General features: G+C 45.8%; 1 protein-coding gene and 1 pseudogene across 1 annotated transcript in view; both read left to right on the forward strand.

Moving 5' to 3' along the window:
- LOC119284402 (BAG family molecular chaperone regulator 7-like) overlaps positions 1-2,644 on the forward strand; it is a 3,490-nt gene extending 846 nt beyond the window's left edge. Inside the window, exons 2-4 of the mRNA XM_037563538.1 lie at positions 1-585; positions 873-1,148; positions 2,184-2,644. Coding sequence (XP_037419435.1) covers positions 1-585; positions 873-1,148; positions 2,184-2,396 — 1,074 coding nt within the window. The 3' untranslated portion in view covers positions 2,397-2,644. The remainder of the gene's footprint in view (positions 586-872; positions 1,149-2,183) is intronic.
- LOC119284404 lies at positions 2,438-11,833 on the forward strand (annotated as a pseudogene).
- Positions 11,834-15,000: the final 3,167 nt, after the last annotated feature.

A 15,000-nucleotide genomic window follows, 5' to 3' on the forward strand; every position in this document is an offset into this window, starting at 1 on the left:
CTGGACCTCTACCTCCCCGCCGACCCCTTCTTCGCCCCTCCCTCCCCGCACGCCTTCCTCCTCCACGACCTCACGGACCGCGTGGCGGCCCTGGAGCTCGCGGCCCGCGCGGCGGCCCCGCAGCCGGCGCGCCGCAAGTACACCTACGCGGCCACGGAGCCCGGCGGCCGCAAGGTGAAGTGGACGGCGGAGGAGAAGCCGCGGGGCGGGGGCCGCGCGCTCAAGTGGGAGGCGGAGCTCGCCTCCCCCAACGACGACGGCTTCGACCGCAAGTGGCGGTGGGAGGCCAAGTCCAAGCCCGGCGGCAAGGCCAAGACCAAGTGGGGCACCGAGATCAAGGGCAAGGGCTCGCTCCAGCCATGGTCGCACGCCTACACCTGGGAGGAGGACTTCGCCGCCTCCGACGACGACGACGATGATGTGCTGGAGATCGAGGAGCGCAAGCCGGAGAAGACGAAGAAGGAGGACAAGCCCAAGAAGATCAAGGAGAATGACGACAAGAAGAAGAAGAAGCCGGCCAGGACGTGCGTCCAGATCGAGGAGATCCCCGAGGACAACTCCGCCGGCTGCGACGCCATCCGCAAGGTACCCACCACGATTGGTTACGATGGGGAAAAGAAAAGTTGAGATTTTTGTGGGATTTGGGTTCTGTGGCCCGATCTGAACGAAATGTGTGATTCATTCCCAGTAGATTTCCGACAGATCCATGGGTACCTCTCGCTAGATTTATGAGAAAGATTGGAATTTTAGAGGATGCTAGTGTTCACACTCTAGATCAGCTTGAGGATTCTGCTCCCTTGCAATGTAGTACTACTGTCATATGTGTGTACTGATCGCCTGACATTTGTTTCCCTTCTGTTCTGATGATGCAGGCGTTTGCCATGGGGAACGGCAAGGGGAAGGCCAAGGAGCTGTCGCCGCAGGACGCCGCGCTGCTCATCCAGATGAACTACAGGGCGCACCTCGCCCACCGCTCCCAGGTGCTCCGCTGCCTGCGCGACCTCGCCGTCGCCAAGGCCAAGCTCAAGGAGCTCAGGTCCCTCTTCTACAACCTCTCCTACAGGCGCCGCCTCTCGCATGACCACGAGGAGCGCCAGAGGTTCTCCGAGAAGATCATTGTCCTGCTGCTCACTGTCGATGCGCTCGAGGTGAGCTTTGCCATGACCTGTTTATCATTGCTGATTGACGTGGCTGTGTTGTGGATTTGAAATTCAGTTACTGCATACACTCGTTAACACTATATTACTAGTGAGACAACAGAAAATCAAAGCACACCGGGATGATTACCATGCTATTTAGCTGAGCATCTGTCCAACATAATGCACCTGAGATGATATCCATCATCACCTGTTCGTCATTGCCATGGCTGTGTTGTGAATTTAAATTTACTTGCTGGTTAGTACGTACATTGTTGGTTTGAGGATGGTCTATCAGGGTTCTGTACATAAGTATGGTTTTCTAGCAGTGCTTTAGTGTCTGAATGTATTGGTTAGCGATGCATCATCTTTGAAAAAATAAATCAAAGCACACTACAAAGATTAACTTGCTATTGAACATCTGTTCTTGTCACTGATGATTGTGCATGTATATGTGCTCAACCAAGTATGTAGTTCCTGTTAACGCATATTTATTTATTTATATATGTGCTAGAATGGGCGTCAGCACTTCTCAGTATACAGATAAATATCATATTGACGGGTAATGTTTGATCTCTGTTCTCAGTAGTATCTTCGGTGCTTCGATAGGTCCAAGCATGATAATATTCTTACGTTCGGTGCCGTTGCATGTTTCCCAGTTATATTTTCATTCAAATGATGTCCCTGGTAATGGTATATCAAGTGCAGGTGCCTCTGCGCATTTAAGCTTTTGTTTCAGCTTATGATTTCTAAGGCCATGTTTTTATTGAGTGTAGTGAAGGAGAATGCAGTCTTGGAATTTCTTGTGATAACTGAATAGTTTTCTGTCATCCCGCCTTTGCTCCTGGAGGAGCTTGTGAACTGAAATGATGCTCCTACGTGCCAATTCATCTGCTGCTGTGTTCATAACTCTCATAATTTCCGAACTCGAAATAGCCAGCATATTCTTCTGTTATCTTTCAGTCCTTTATGGGTTGCTTCCTATCATTGTATTATCTTCCAGTAACCTTATTCCTTGGCAACTAATCTTATTCCCTCTCTGCCCAGGGACCTGACTTCATGGTGAGGACGGCGAAGAAATCTATGCTGGAGGAACTGGAGAGCATGCTGGAGATCGTGGACCCGCAGCCTCCAGGGAAGCAGAGGTCGTTCAGCCGCCGCAAGTTTGATCTTCCAGAGGGCGGAGCAATCCCGAACGAGAAAACTGCAGGCGTGAACAATGCTGTCAGGGTCATCAACACTGGCAAGAGCAAGCAGTAGGCACTAGCGCCTAGTTTAGTGGCTGGTACCATGGTCGATCGATGGAGCTTGTAGCGCCGCCGCGTTGTCTGTGAGATAGTCCGGTTCATCTTAGATTTCCAGTGTCTTTGAGATTTGAGAAGGATTGAACTTGTCGTGCACCATTGTTCGGGATGTCGTAGCGTGTATGATCCGTATCGTTTGTTTTGGACTTGTTGTACTGTATGGTGTTGTTGAACTACCAGTAGAAGAGTTTGGTGCCGCCCTCATGTTTTGAGCTCCATGAAAGTTCAGTCTGGTTATTTTTAGGGGTGACAACACATTATTCCTAACTTGTAGGGATATGCACAGTTTTTCATTTTTGCACAGTATTTCTCGGGTTTTCTTGTTTGCCTTTTCTTTTCGGCTTTTAGTTTCTTTCTTTAGTTTTCTTTGTTAGTTTCAACGGGTTTCTTTGTCTCCTCGGTTTTCACTCTTTTGCATTGGTTTTCTTTGTTTATTTTCTTTTTACAAGGTTTCTTTGTTTTTTTTTGTTTCTATGTCGATTTCATCGGTTTTCTTTTTGTAAAACACATGTCAACTTTTTTCAGTACACATTATATATTTTCCATATATGTCAGAAACATATTTTATATACATGTTTAACATTTTTTGAAAAACAATTTATTATTTCTAATTTTGTCTATACACATTGTAAATTTTTGGTATATATATAATACATTTATATATACACATTTTATATTTAAAAATACAGGATTAACATTTTTTGAATACATGGTTAAAAAATTCAAAAGACGGAGAATAGTTTTTTAATGGCAAAAAATATTTTTTCGCATACAATGTACATTTTTGTGCTCACCAGGAGCATTTTTTATACACATCTAATTTTTTAAAAATACATTATAAACAATTTTTCATGCACATTGTTTTTTTGTATATATTTGTCGTGTACATGACAAACTTTATTTCTATACACATTTAACATTTTTCAAATGTTTTATGAATTTTTTAAGTGATTAATTAACATTTTTTAAATACATGATTAACCTTTTCCATACACATTGTAGTTTTTTGCATACATTTTCCTTATACATGAGAAAAGTTTCTCCATTCACATTAAATTTTCCAAATGCTTTATTAAGATTTCTTCAAATGTTTTATGTAATGTTTATTGTATTATAAATATTTACAATATTTGGAATTATAAAAAAACTAAAAAAGAAAGCAATAAATAAATAATGTTTTATGTAATGTTTTATTTAGTGGATGAGCTCTCAGCTCAGTGGTCAGGGGGCAGGGCTGGAGCACGCTCAAGTGGGAGGCGGAGCTCGCCTCCCCCAACGATGACGGCTTCGACTGCAAGTGGCGGTGGGAGGCCAAGTCCAAGGGCGCCGGAGGGAAGACAAAGACCAAGTGGGGCACCGAGATCCAGGGCAAGGGCTCGCTCCAGCCCTGGTCGCACGCCTACACCTAGGAGGAGGACTTCGCCGCCTCCGACGACGACGACGATGATGTGGGTGAGTACGGGCAGATTGAGGAGTGCAAGCCGGAGAAGAAGAAGGAGGAGGAGGAGAAGCCCAATAAGATCAAGGAGGATGACAGGAAGAAGAAGAAGCCGGCCAGGACGTGCGTCCAGATCGAGGAGATCCCCGAGGACAACACCGCCGGCTGCGACGCCATCCGCAAGGTGAGCCACCGTCGATGCGGTGATGTGTCACGACCGTGGAGCGGACCGCGTCGACGGCGGTGAGGTAGCTACTTGGAGAGACAGGGGATTGAGGCCATGGCGAGGAGAAGGGGAAAAGGAGCTCGAGAGAGGATAAGAGCAGAGCGGACGAGAGGCTCAGAATGATTTCTAATTCAAAACTTGATCATCTACAATGTCCTCGCTTGCTTATAACCTGCAAGACCACACACGCACACCGACCCCTCCCAAGGCCCAAGACAGACAACACGGCCCAACTGACTCGTTCAAGTCTTCCCGCTTACGCCAGGGTTCCTGCGCCTCTTCTCGCGCCAGCCATCTCTTCCTGAACCTAGTGCCATCGCCTCCGCACTTACAGTACCCGCCCCTGAAGAATCAGCGTGTCCCCATGCTGGTGCATCTGGAAACATTTGCTTTAGCACATCATATTCCTCCCAGGTGGCCGAATTGGCAGGTATCGTTGCCCACTTAATCAGCACTTGCAGCTGAGAGGCTTTGCCTTTTTTACCAGCCTGCGATCAAGAATTTCTTCAGGTAACACACCAGGAGTAGAAAGATCGATCGGAACTGGCAGCGATGCAAACACAGGCGTATGATCAGGTACATGGCTCTTCAGTTGTGATACATGGAAAACTGGGTGGATCTGACTGCCTCTTGGTAATTCCAATCGATACGCAACTACTCCAATCTTCTCTATAATTTTATAAGGCCCAAAATACTTCAGTGCAAGTTTGTGACAAGGACGATTCACCACTGTGGACTGAGCGTAGGGCTGCAACCTCAAGTACACCATTTCGCCAGTGGAAAACTCCCTATCCGAGCGTTTCTTGTCAGCATAGTGCTTGTATTTGCACTGAGCTCGAGCCAAGTGTTCTTTGAGTGCTGCTGTGTGTTGAGTGTGAGTTGCCAGCCATGTATTAACATCAGGATTGAGAGAAGTTGGGTGTCCACTCAACTGTCCCATATTAGGATCATGGCCATACAGAGCCTTGTAAGGTGTACACCCCAGGGAAGAATGGTATGCAGTATTGTACCAAAACTCTGCCTGAGGAAGCCAGATTGCCCATTTTGCAGGAAACTCATGTACTGTACATCTCAAATACATCTCCAGACATTGATTTACCCGTTCTGTTTGTCCATCTGTCTGTGGGTGATACGCTGTGCTCATTTGCAGCTCAGTTCCCCATGTTCTGAAAAGCTCCTTCCAAAAGGCACTAGTGAATATTTTGTCTCTATCAGACACAATATTCAGCGGCAGACCATGCAGTTTAACTATATTGTTCAAAAATGCCTTTGCAACAGAGGCAGCCGTAAACGGGTGCTTCAAAGGAATAAAGTGCCCCACTTTGGTGAAGCGATCAACCACCACCAGAATAGCAGAGAACCCATCAGATTTGGGAAGACCTTCCACAAAATCCATACTTATAGACTGCCATGGACTATCAGGCACTGGCAAAAGTTGCAGCAGTCCTTGAACTTTGCATAACTCATGCTTTGCTTGCTGACAAATGCCACACTGTTTAACAAAATTTTTCACATCAGCTTTCATGGTTGGCCAACTGAACAGCTGTTTAACTCTGTGATATGTGGGCAAAATTCCAGAGTGACCCCCCACAGGAGAGGAATGAAAAGCCTGAATGAGCTTAATTTGTAGCCCAGAATTAGCTCCCACCCAGATCTTATGATCTTGTTTCAACAACCCTTCCTGCAAAGTAAATCCAGGACAAGCCTTGGGATCTACAGCCAGCTTCTGCAACATTGAGGTGGCCACTGGATCTACAGCATATGACTTTAGAACCTCTTGTACCCACACGGGTTTGCTTGTTGACACACTTTGAGTAGCAAACAGATGTGCCACTCTGGACAAGGCATCAGCAGCAGTGTTTTCCAACCCTTTCCTGTACTGAATAGAAAATTGCAGCCCCACAAGTTTAGTCATGGCCTTCCTCTGAAGATCAGATGTTAGGTTTTGATCTCCCAAATGACATAAACTTTGATTGTCTGCTTTTTTGACAAAAGGTGCTCTCACCAAATAAGATCTCCACTTGTCAGTTGCCATTATAATTGCTAAAAATTCCTTCTCATAAATGGATTTCTTATGACTGTTCACCCCCAAAGCCTTGCTATAATATGCCACAGGGTGCCCTTCCTGAGACAACACTGCTCCCACCCCTTTGTTACATGCATCAGTTTCCACAGTAAATGTCTTCTCAAAATTGGGCAGAGCCAACACTGGAGTGTCACTCATAGCTTGCTTGAGGAGCTGAAAAGCTTGCTGAGCTGTCTCAGACCATGCAAAGGCTTGCTTCTTCAGAAGGGCTGTCAGAGGTTTTGCCACTAGCCCATAGTTCCTGACAAATTTCCTGTAATAGCCAGTGAGCCCCAAAAATCCTCTGAGCTCAGTCACATTTGTAGGAACAGGCCACTGTAGCATTACTTCAGTTTTTGCAGGATCTGTAGCTACACCTTTGTCGGAGATTATGTGACCCAAATATTCCAGTGACTGCTGGGCAAAAGCACATTTGCTTTCCTTAACAAACAACTGTTGTTCTTTGAGTACATCAAACATTGATTGAAGATGCTCTAGATGTTCTTCCAATGTAAAACTGAACACTAGTATATCATCCATAAATACTAGCACAAATTTCCTGTTTGCTCCAGCAAAAATGAAGTTCATGACACACTGGAAAGTACCAGGAGCTGTAGCAAGTCCAAATGGCATAACTCTGAACTGAAATCGCCCATGGTGTGTTTTAAATGCTGTTTTAAATTCATCTTCTTCTTTCATTCTGATCTGATGATATCCAGCTCTCAGGTCTAACTTAGAAAACCACTTAGAACCTCCTAACTCATCCAAAATTTCATCAATGACTGGCATAGGAAATTTGTTTTTTACTGTTACAGCATTCAGTCTCCTGTAATCCACACAAAATCTCCAAGTGCCATCCTTTTTCTTGACCAACAGGACAGGAGCAGCAAAAGGACTCATGCTGGGTGTGACCAGACCACTGTCCAACATCTCCTTCACCTGTCTTTCAATCTCATCTTTCTGTAGAGGAGAGTATCTGTATGGTCTGCAGTTTACAGGCACAGTGTTTGGTAGTAAGTTGATAGTATGATCAAATGCTGTGTGAGGTGGTAAACTGGTGGGTTCCTGAAACACTTCTTTGTTTCTATCCAATATTTGCTGAACTTCAGTTGGGATTTCAGTTGCAGGTGCCATTACTATTCTGTTCAGTAAAGCAGTAGCCCACACCTCATTTCCTCTTTCCCACTTCAGCAGTTCATCAACAGACACCTCTGTAATTTCCTCTTGTTTGACAGGCAGTACACCTTGTAATCTCACTGTCTGTCCTTCGTATTGAAACTGAATCCATTTGTCAGCCCAGTGGCATTGCATGACACCCCACTGTTCCAGCCAATCCCTGCCCAGGATGATGTCATGACCTCCCAAAGGAAGTACCTGCATAGCATTAGTAAAGCTATGCCCCTGCATCCACCAAGTCACTTTAGGAACCACTTCAGTACACTGAATAGTATGGCCATTAGCAACTCTGACTAGCATTGGTTGTTGAAGTTTCTCAGTTGGAACTGAAATTTTGCTCAGTAAAGCTTGATCCACAAATGTATGTGTGCTAGCTGAGTCCACTAAGATCAACACCACTTTATTTCCCACTAAAGCTCTCAACTGTATTGTCTTGGGATGAGCAGCACCTGACAAAGCTGTAGCTGAGATGGTTGCACACTCCTGCTGATCACCTTGTACCAAAGCATCAAGCACATCATCTGATATTATTTCATGAGGATCTACAAGTTCAGCTGCCTTAAGTTGAGCTCCCGGAGCTGGAGCCTGATTGCACATATGACCCGGGGCAAACTTCTCCCCACATTTATAACACAACCCATTGGCTCTGCGATATTCCTTAAGCTGTTTGGCTTTCCAAAGTTCTCCAGTAGCCAGACCCGGTTTGTTTTCAGTCTTAGCATAAGCTGTTTTACTGAAACTTGATTTGGTGGGTTTCTGTTGCAGTAGTAAACCCTCCTGAACAGAGGCATATAGGGCTGCCAATTGGACACTGGATGGAATTTGCAACTCCACAGATGATCTGAGCTCCTCCTTGAGACCCATGATAAACCTGGTCACAAGGAATGTATCACTGATAGTTGGCTCATATAACTTGACTGTATACACTAACCGTAAGAACTGTTGCTTGTACTCCTCTACAGTTGCCGCCTGTTTGAGCATCATCAGGTCCTTCATCTTCTAACGGTACACATTCACATCAAACTCCAGCAGAATTGCTGCACAGAATTGGTCCCAAGTGTGCAGAGCACCTATTTGCTTAAATGCTTGGTACCAGTGAGCGGCGTTATCTATCAGGTACAGCGAGGCCGACGTAACCTTGAAACTATCAGGTATATTGTACAGCCTGAAGAACGCCTCACACTTATCCAGCCAAATCCGCACATCAGATTCGTCAAACCTAGGGAAATCCATCTTAGGCATCCAAGGTCTCTTCGCCGCATGTTCCTCTTCGACAAGCAGCGCAGGTGGAGGGAAACCAACGGGTTTGATCGGTACCTGAACAGGGCGCAGCGGAACACGATTTGCGCCGCTTGGACCAGCCCCCAGTATGCCGTCGGACAGCTCTGAAGCCGTTGGCGACGAGCTCTCGCCCAGAGTGTGCTGCCTCCCCGACTGAACCACATGGAATTGCGTCTGCTGCACTTGCCCCAGAGTGTCGCAGGAGAGGTCAACCTTGACCTGAACCTGATCCAACCGCGCAGACTGCTCGGAAATCTTCACGTCCAGGGCGTCGAGTTGCACGCAGATGCCCTTCACCACCTCCCACTTGCTCTGAGCCGCCCGCAGCTCGGCGAACTCCTTGAGCATCCGCTCCTGGAACACCTCCATCTCGTCAGCGATGAAGCGCGTCTGCGGGTTGGGCTTGAAGGTCGTCGTCGTTGCGAATTTCCTCGAATCAACCCACCTCAGGTCAGGATTTATGCAGATCAAACCCTAGGGTGATCCGCTACCGTCGCCTTGGATTTGCTGGGTACGAGACGGGAAAAAAATTCCGCAGCGCGGCGGCGGCGAGGATTGACGGCTCTGATACCAGACTGTCACGACCGTGGAGCGGACCGCTTCGCCGGCGGTGAGGTAGCTACTTGGAGAGACAGGGGATTGAGGCCATGGCGAGGAGAAGGGGAAAAGGAGCTCGAGAGAGGATAAGAGCAGAGCGGACGAGAGAGAAAACGAGAGGCTCAGAATGATTTGTAATTCAAAACTTGATCATCTACAGTGTCCTTGCTTGCTTATAACCTGCAAGACCACACACGCACAGCAACCCCGGCCCAAGGCCCAAGACATACAACACGGCCCAATTGGACTCGTTCAAGTCTTCCCGCTTACGCCAGGGTTCCTGCGCCTCTTCTCGCGCCAGCCATCTCTTCCTGAACCTAGTGCCATCGCCTCTGCACTTACATGATGGTGATGGGGGAAATAAAAGATGAGAATTTTGTGGGGTTCTGTGGCCCGATCTGAGCGAAATGTGGGATTTCCAGTAGATTTTTCATAGATCCATGGGTACCTCTCGCTAGATTTATGAGAAAGATTGGAATTTTAGAGGATGCCAGTGTCCACACTCTAGATCTGTGCTAGTACTGACCGCCTAGATAGACTCTGCTCTGCTCTGAAATCTGAATGATATCAGCTTGAGAATCCTGCTTCCTAGCAATGTACTGACCGCCTGACATTTGTTTCCCTTCTGATGATGCAGGCCTTTGCCATGGGGAACGGCAAGGGGAAGGCCAAGGAGCTGTCGCCGCAGGACGCCGCGCTGCTCATTCAGATGAACTACAGGGCGCACCTCGCCCACCGCTCCCAGGTGCTCCGCTGCCTGCGCGACCTCGCCGTCGCCAAGGCCAAGCTCAAGGAGCTCAGGTCCCTCTTCTACAACCTCTCCTACAGGCGCCGCCTCTCCCATGACCACGAGGAGCGCCAGAGGTTCTACGAGAAGATCATTGTCCTGCTCCTCACCATCGACGCGCTCGAGGTGAGCTCCGTCATGACCTGTTTACGATTGCCCATTGCTGATTCCTGATTGCCATTGCTGTGTTGTGGATTTGAAATTCAGTTACTGCATACACTGGTTAACACTATTACTCCCTCCGTTCCAAAATAGATGAATCAACTTTATACTAACTTTATTACAAAGTTAGTATAAAGTTGAGTCATCTATTTTGGAACGGAGGGAGTACTTGTGAGACAAAAATAAAATAAATGAAAGCACACAAGGATGATTACCATGCTATTTAGCTGAGCATCTGTCCAGCATACGCACTTGAGATGATCGCCATCATCACCTGTTCGTCATTGCCATGGCTGTGTTGTGAATTTGAAATTTACTTGATAGTTAGTACATTGTTGGTTTGAGGATGGTCTATCAGGGTTCTGTACATAAGTATGATTTTCTAGCAGTGTTTTAGTGTCTGAAGGTATTGGTTAGCGATGCGTCATCATTGAAAAATTAAATCAAAGCTCACTACAAAGATTAACATGCTATTGAACATCTGTTCTTGTCACTGGTGAGTGTGCATGTTTATGTGCTCAACCAAGTATGTAGATCCTGTTAACGCATATTTTTTTTAATTTATAAATGTGCTAGAATGGGTGTCAGCACTCCTCAGTATACAGAGAAATATCATATGGACGGGCAATGTTTGATCCCTGTTCTCAGTAGTATCTTCGGTGCTTCGATAGGTCCAAGCATGATAATATTCTTACATTCGGCGCCGTTCCATGTTTCCCAGTTATATTTTCATTCAAATGATGTCCCTGGTAATGGTATATCAAGTGCGGGTGCCTCTGGGCATTTAAGCTTTCGTTTCAGCTTATGATTTCTAAGGCTATGTTTTTACTGAGTGTAGTGAAGGAGAATGCAGTCTTGGAATTTCTTGTGATAACTGAATAATTTTCTGTCATCCTGCCTTTGCTCCTGGAGGAGCTTGTGAACTGAAATGATGCTCCTACGACCTACTCCCTCCGTTCCTAAATATTTGTCCTTTTAAACATTTCAAATGGACTACCACATACGGATGTATATAGATAATTTTAGAGTGTAGATTCACTCATTTTGCTTCGTATGTAGTCACTTGTTGAAATCTCTAGAAAGACAAATATTTAGGAATGGAGGGAGTATGTGCCAATTCATCTGCTGCCGTGTTCATAACTCTCATAATTTCCAAACTCGAAATAGCCAGCATATTCTTATGTTATCTTTCAGTCCTATCATTGCATTATCTTTCAGTAACCTTATTCCTTGGAAACTAATCTTATTCCCTCTCTGCCCAGGGACCTGACTTCATGGTGAGGACGGCGAAGAAATCTATGCTAGAGGAACTGGAGAGCATGCTGGAGATCGTGGACCCGCAGCCACCAGGGAAGCAGAGGTCGTTCAGCCGCCGCAAGTTCGATCTTCCAGAGGGCGGAGCGATCCCGAGTGAGAAAACCGCCGGCGTGAACAACGCTGTCAGGGTCATCAACACTGGCAAGGGCAAGCAGTAGGCACTAGCGCCTAGTTTAGTGGTCGGTACCATGGCCGATCGATGGAGCTTGTAGCGCCGCTTTGTCTGTGAGATAGTCCCGTTCATCTTAGATTTCCAGTGTCTTTGAGATTTGAGAAGGATTGAACTTGTCGTGTGCCATTATTCGGGATGTCGTAGCGTGTATGATGTGTATCGTTTTCTTTGGACTTGTCGTACTGTATGCTGTTGTTGAGCTACCAGTAGAAGAGTTTGGTGCTTTAATTATCAGCTTCTCTTCTGGCTGCCGCCCTCATGTTTTGAGCTCCATGCAAGTTCAGTCCTGGTTTTTTTAGGGGTGAAAGCACAATATTCCTAACTTTTTTTTTAGGATAATTATTCCTAACTTGTAGGGATACGCCGAGAGGCCTCCTGCGTGAAGGCCCGCCAAAGTGCCAAAGGCCCACTCGCTGAAGGCCCTCATGTTTGATTTTTCTTACAATCTTATGTTGCATTGGAGAGCTGCTAGTTCAAGCGAGCTGCGATATCTTGCTTACAGTGAGATAGAAGCTCCCCTTGCCCAATCTGAGCGAAATGTGGGATTTCCAGTAGATTTCTCATAGATCCATGGGTACTTCTCGCTAGATTTATGAGAAAGATTGGAATTTTAGAGGATGCCAGTGTCCACACTCTAGATCTGTGCTAGTACTGACCGCCTAGATAGACTCTGCTCTGCTCTGAAATCTGAATGATATCAGCTTAAGAATCCTGCTTCCTAGCAATGTACTGACTGCCTGACATTTGTTTCCCTTCTGATGATGCAGGCCTTTGCCATGGGGAACGGCAAGGGGAAGGCCAAGGAGCTGTCGCTGCAGGATGCCGTGCTGCTCATCCAGATGAACTACAGGGCGCACCTCGCCCACCGCTCCCAGGTGCTCCGTTGCCTGCGCGACCTCGCCGTCGCTAAGGCCAAGCTTAAGGAGCTCAGGTCCCTCTTCTACAACCTCTCCTACAGGCACCGCCTCTCGCATGACCACGAGGAGCGCCAGAGGTTTTCCGAGAAGATCATTGTCCTGCTCCTCACCGTCGACGCGCTCGAGGTGAGCTCCGTCATGACCTGTTTACGATTGCCCATTGCTGATTGCTGATTGCCATTGCTGTGTTGTGGATTTGAAATTCAGTTACTGCATACACTGGTTTTTTTGATAGAAAGACTGTAAGGGAACCCCCTACAGTATAATTGGTGCAACAAACCCAAGTTGCAAGTACGATGCCTTGAACCTGGGTGGGTGGGAAGGCATCAACCCCTCCCCACCACTAGGCTATGCCTTAGTCTGCTACTGCATACACTGGTTAACACTATTACTCCCTCCGTTCCAAAATAGATGACTCAACTTTATACTAACTTTAGTACTAAAGTTAGTATAAAGTTGAGTCATCTATTTTGGAACGGAGGGAGTACTTGTGAGACAAAAATAAAATAAATGAAAGCACACAAGGATGATTACCATGCTATTTAGCTGAGCATCTGTCCAACATATGCACTTGAGATGATCTCCATCATCACCTGTTCATCATTGCCACGGCTGTGTTGTGAATTTGAAATTTACTTGATAGTTAGTAGTACATTGTTGGTTTGAGGATGGTCTATCAGAGTTCTGTACATAAGTATGCTTTTCTAGCAGTACTTTAGTGTCTGAAGGTGTTCGTTAACGATACATCATCTTTCAAAAAATAAATCAAAGCACACTACAAAGATTGACATGCTATTGAACATCTGTTCTTGTCACTGATGAGTGTGCATGTATATGTGCTCAACCAAGTACGTAGTTCCTGTTAACGCATATTTTTTTATTTATAAACGTGGTAGAATGGGTTTCAGCACTCCTCAGTATAGAGATAAATATCATATTGATGGGCAATGTTTGATATCTGTTCTCAGTAGTATCTTCCGTGGTTCATTAGGTCCAAGCATGATAATATTCTTACATTCGGCGCCGTTGCATGTTTCCCCGTTGTTATTTCTATTGAATGATGTCCCTGGTAATGGTATATCAAGTGCAGGGGCCTCTGGGCATTTACGATTTTGTTTCAGCTTATGATAGCTGAACTAATAATGCCCTGAACATTTCTCAGGTCATGTTGTTTATTGATTATGCTCAAGGAAAGTGCAATATTAGGTTTTGCCGTGATGATTTAATACTCCCTATACCATGGCCGATCGATGGTGGTAAAAGATCTCATATTAGTTTGCAGAGGGAGTACTTTTCTGTAATCCTGACTTTGATTCTGTAGGAGGTTGTGAACTGAAATGATGCTCTTGTAGAAGTACATACCTATTGTTCAGCTACTGTGGTCATAGCTCTCATTGTTTCACGTACTTGAAATATCCATCAAAACTAATGTTGCTTGGCGCAGTTGTCCTTTATGGGTGGCTTCGTGTTCCTGTGTTACCTTCCCTCTTTCAGTAACCTTGTTACTTGGCCATTAATCTTATTCACTCTGCACCCAGGGACCCGACTTCATGGTGAGGACGGCAAAGAAATCTATGCTAGAGGAACTGGAGAGCATGCTGGAGATCGTGGACCCGCAGCCTCCAGGGAAGCAGAGGTCGTTCAGCCGCCGCAAGTTTGATCTTCCTGAGGGCGGAGCGATCCCGAACGAGAAAACTGCAGGTGTGAACAATGCTGTCAGGGTCATCAACACTGGCAAGGGCAAGCAGTAGGCACTAGCGCCTAGTTTAGTGGCCGGTACTATGGTTGATCGATGGAGCTTGTAGCGCCGCCGCGTTGTCTGTGAGATAGTCCGGTTCATCTTAGATTTCCAGTGTCTTTGAGATTTGAGAAGGATTGAACTTGTCGTGCACCATTGTTCGGGATGTCGTAGCGTGTATGATCCGTATCCTTTGCTTTGGACTTGTTGTACTGTATGGTGTTGTTGAACTACCAGTAGAAGAGTTTGGTGCCGCCCTCATGTTTTGAGCTCCATGGAAGTTCAGTCCTGGTTATTTTTAGGGGTGACAACACATTATTCCTAACTTGTAGGGATATGCACAGTTTTTCATTTTTGCACAGTTTTTCTCGGGTTTTCTTGTTTGCCTTTTCTTTTCGGCTTTTAGTTTCTTTCTTTAGTTTTCTTTGTTAGTTTCAACGGGTTTCTTTGTCTCCTTCTCGGTTTTCACTCTTTTGCATTGGTTTTACTATTCCAATTCGAATAATAGTTGAGAAAGAATCGCAATAAATGCAAAGATGGAACATCTTGGATACGGTATTGAAGGAGTTGAACCAGGATTTCCAAATGGATAGGATAGGGTATTTCTATATGTGATAGATAATCCAAATGCAAAAATTTGTCTTCTAAAAAGGGAAATATTGAATGAATAGAGCGTAAATTCTA

Source organism: Triticum dicoccoides, chromosome 4A (genome assembly GCF_002162155.2).
Source record: "Triticum dicoccoides isolate Atlit2015 ecotype Zavitan chromosome 4A, WEW_v2.0, whole genome shotgun sequence".
Taxonomy (NCBI): Eukaryota; Viridiplantae; Streptophyta; class Magnoliopsida; order Poales; family Poaceae; genus Triticum; species Triticum dicoccoides.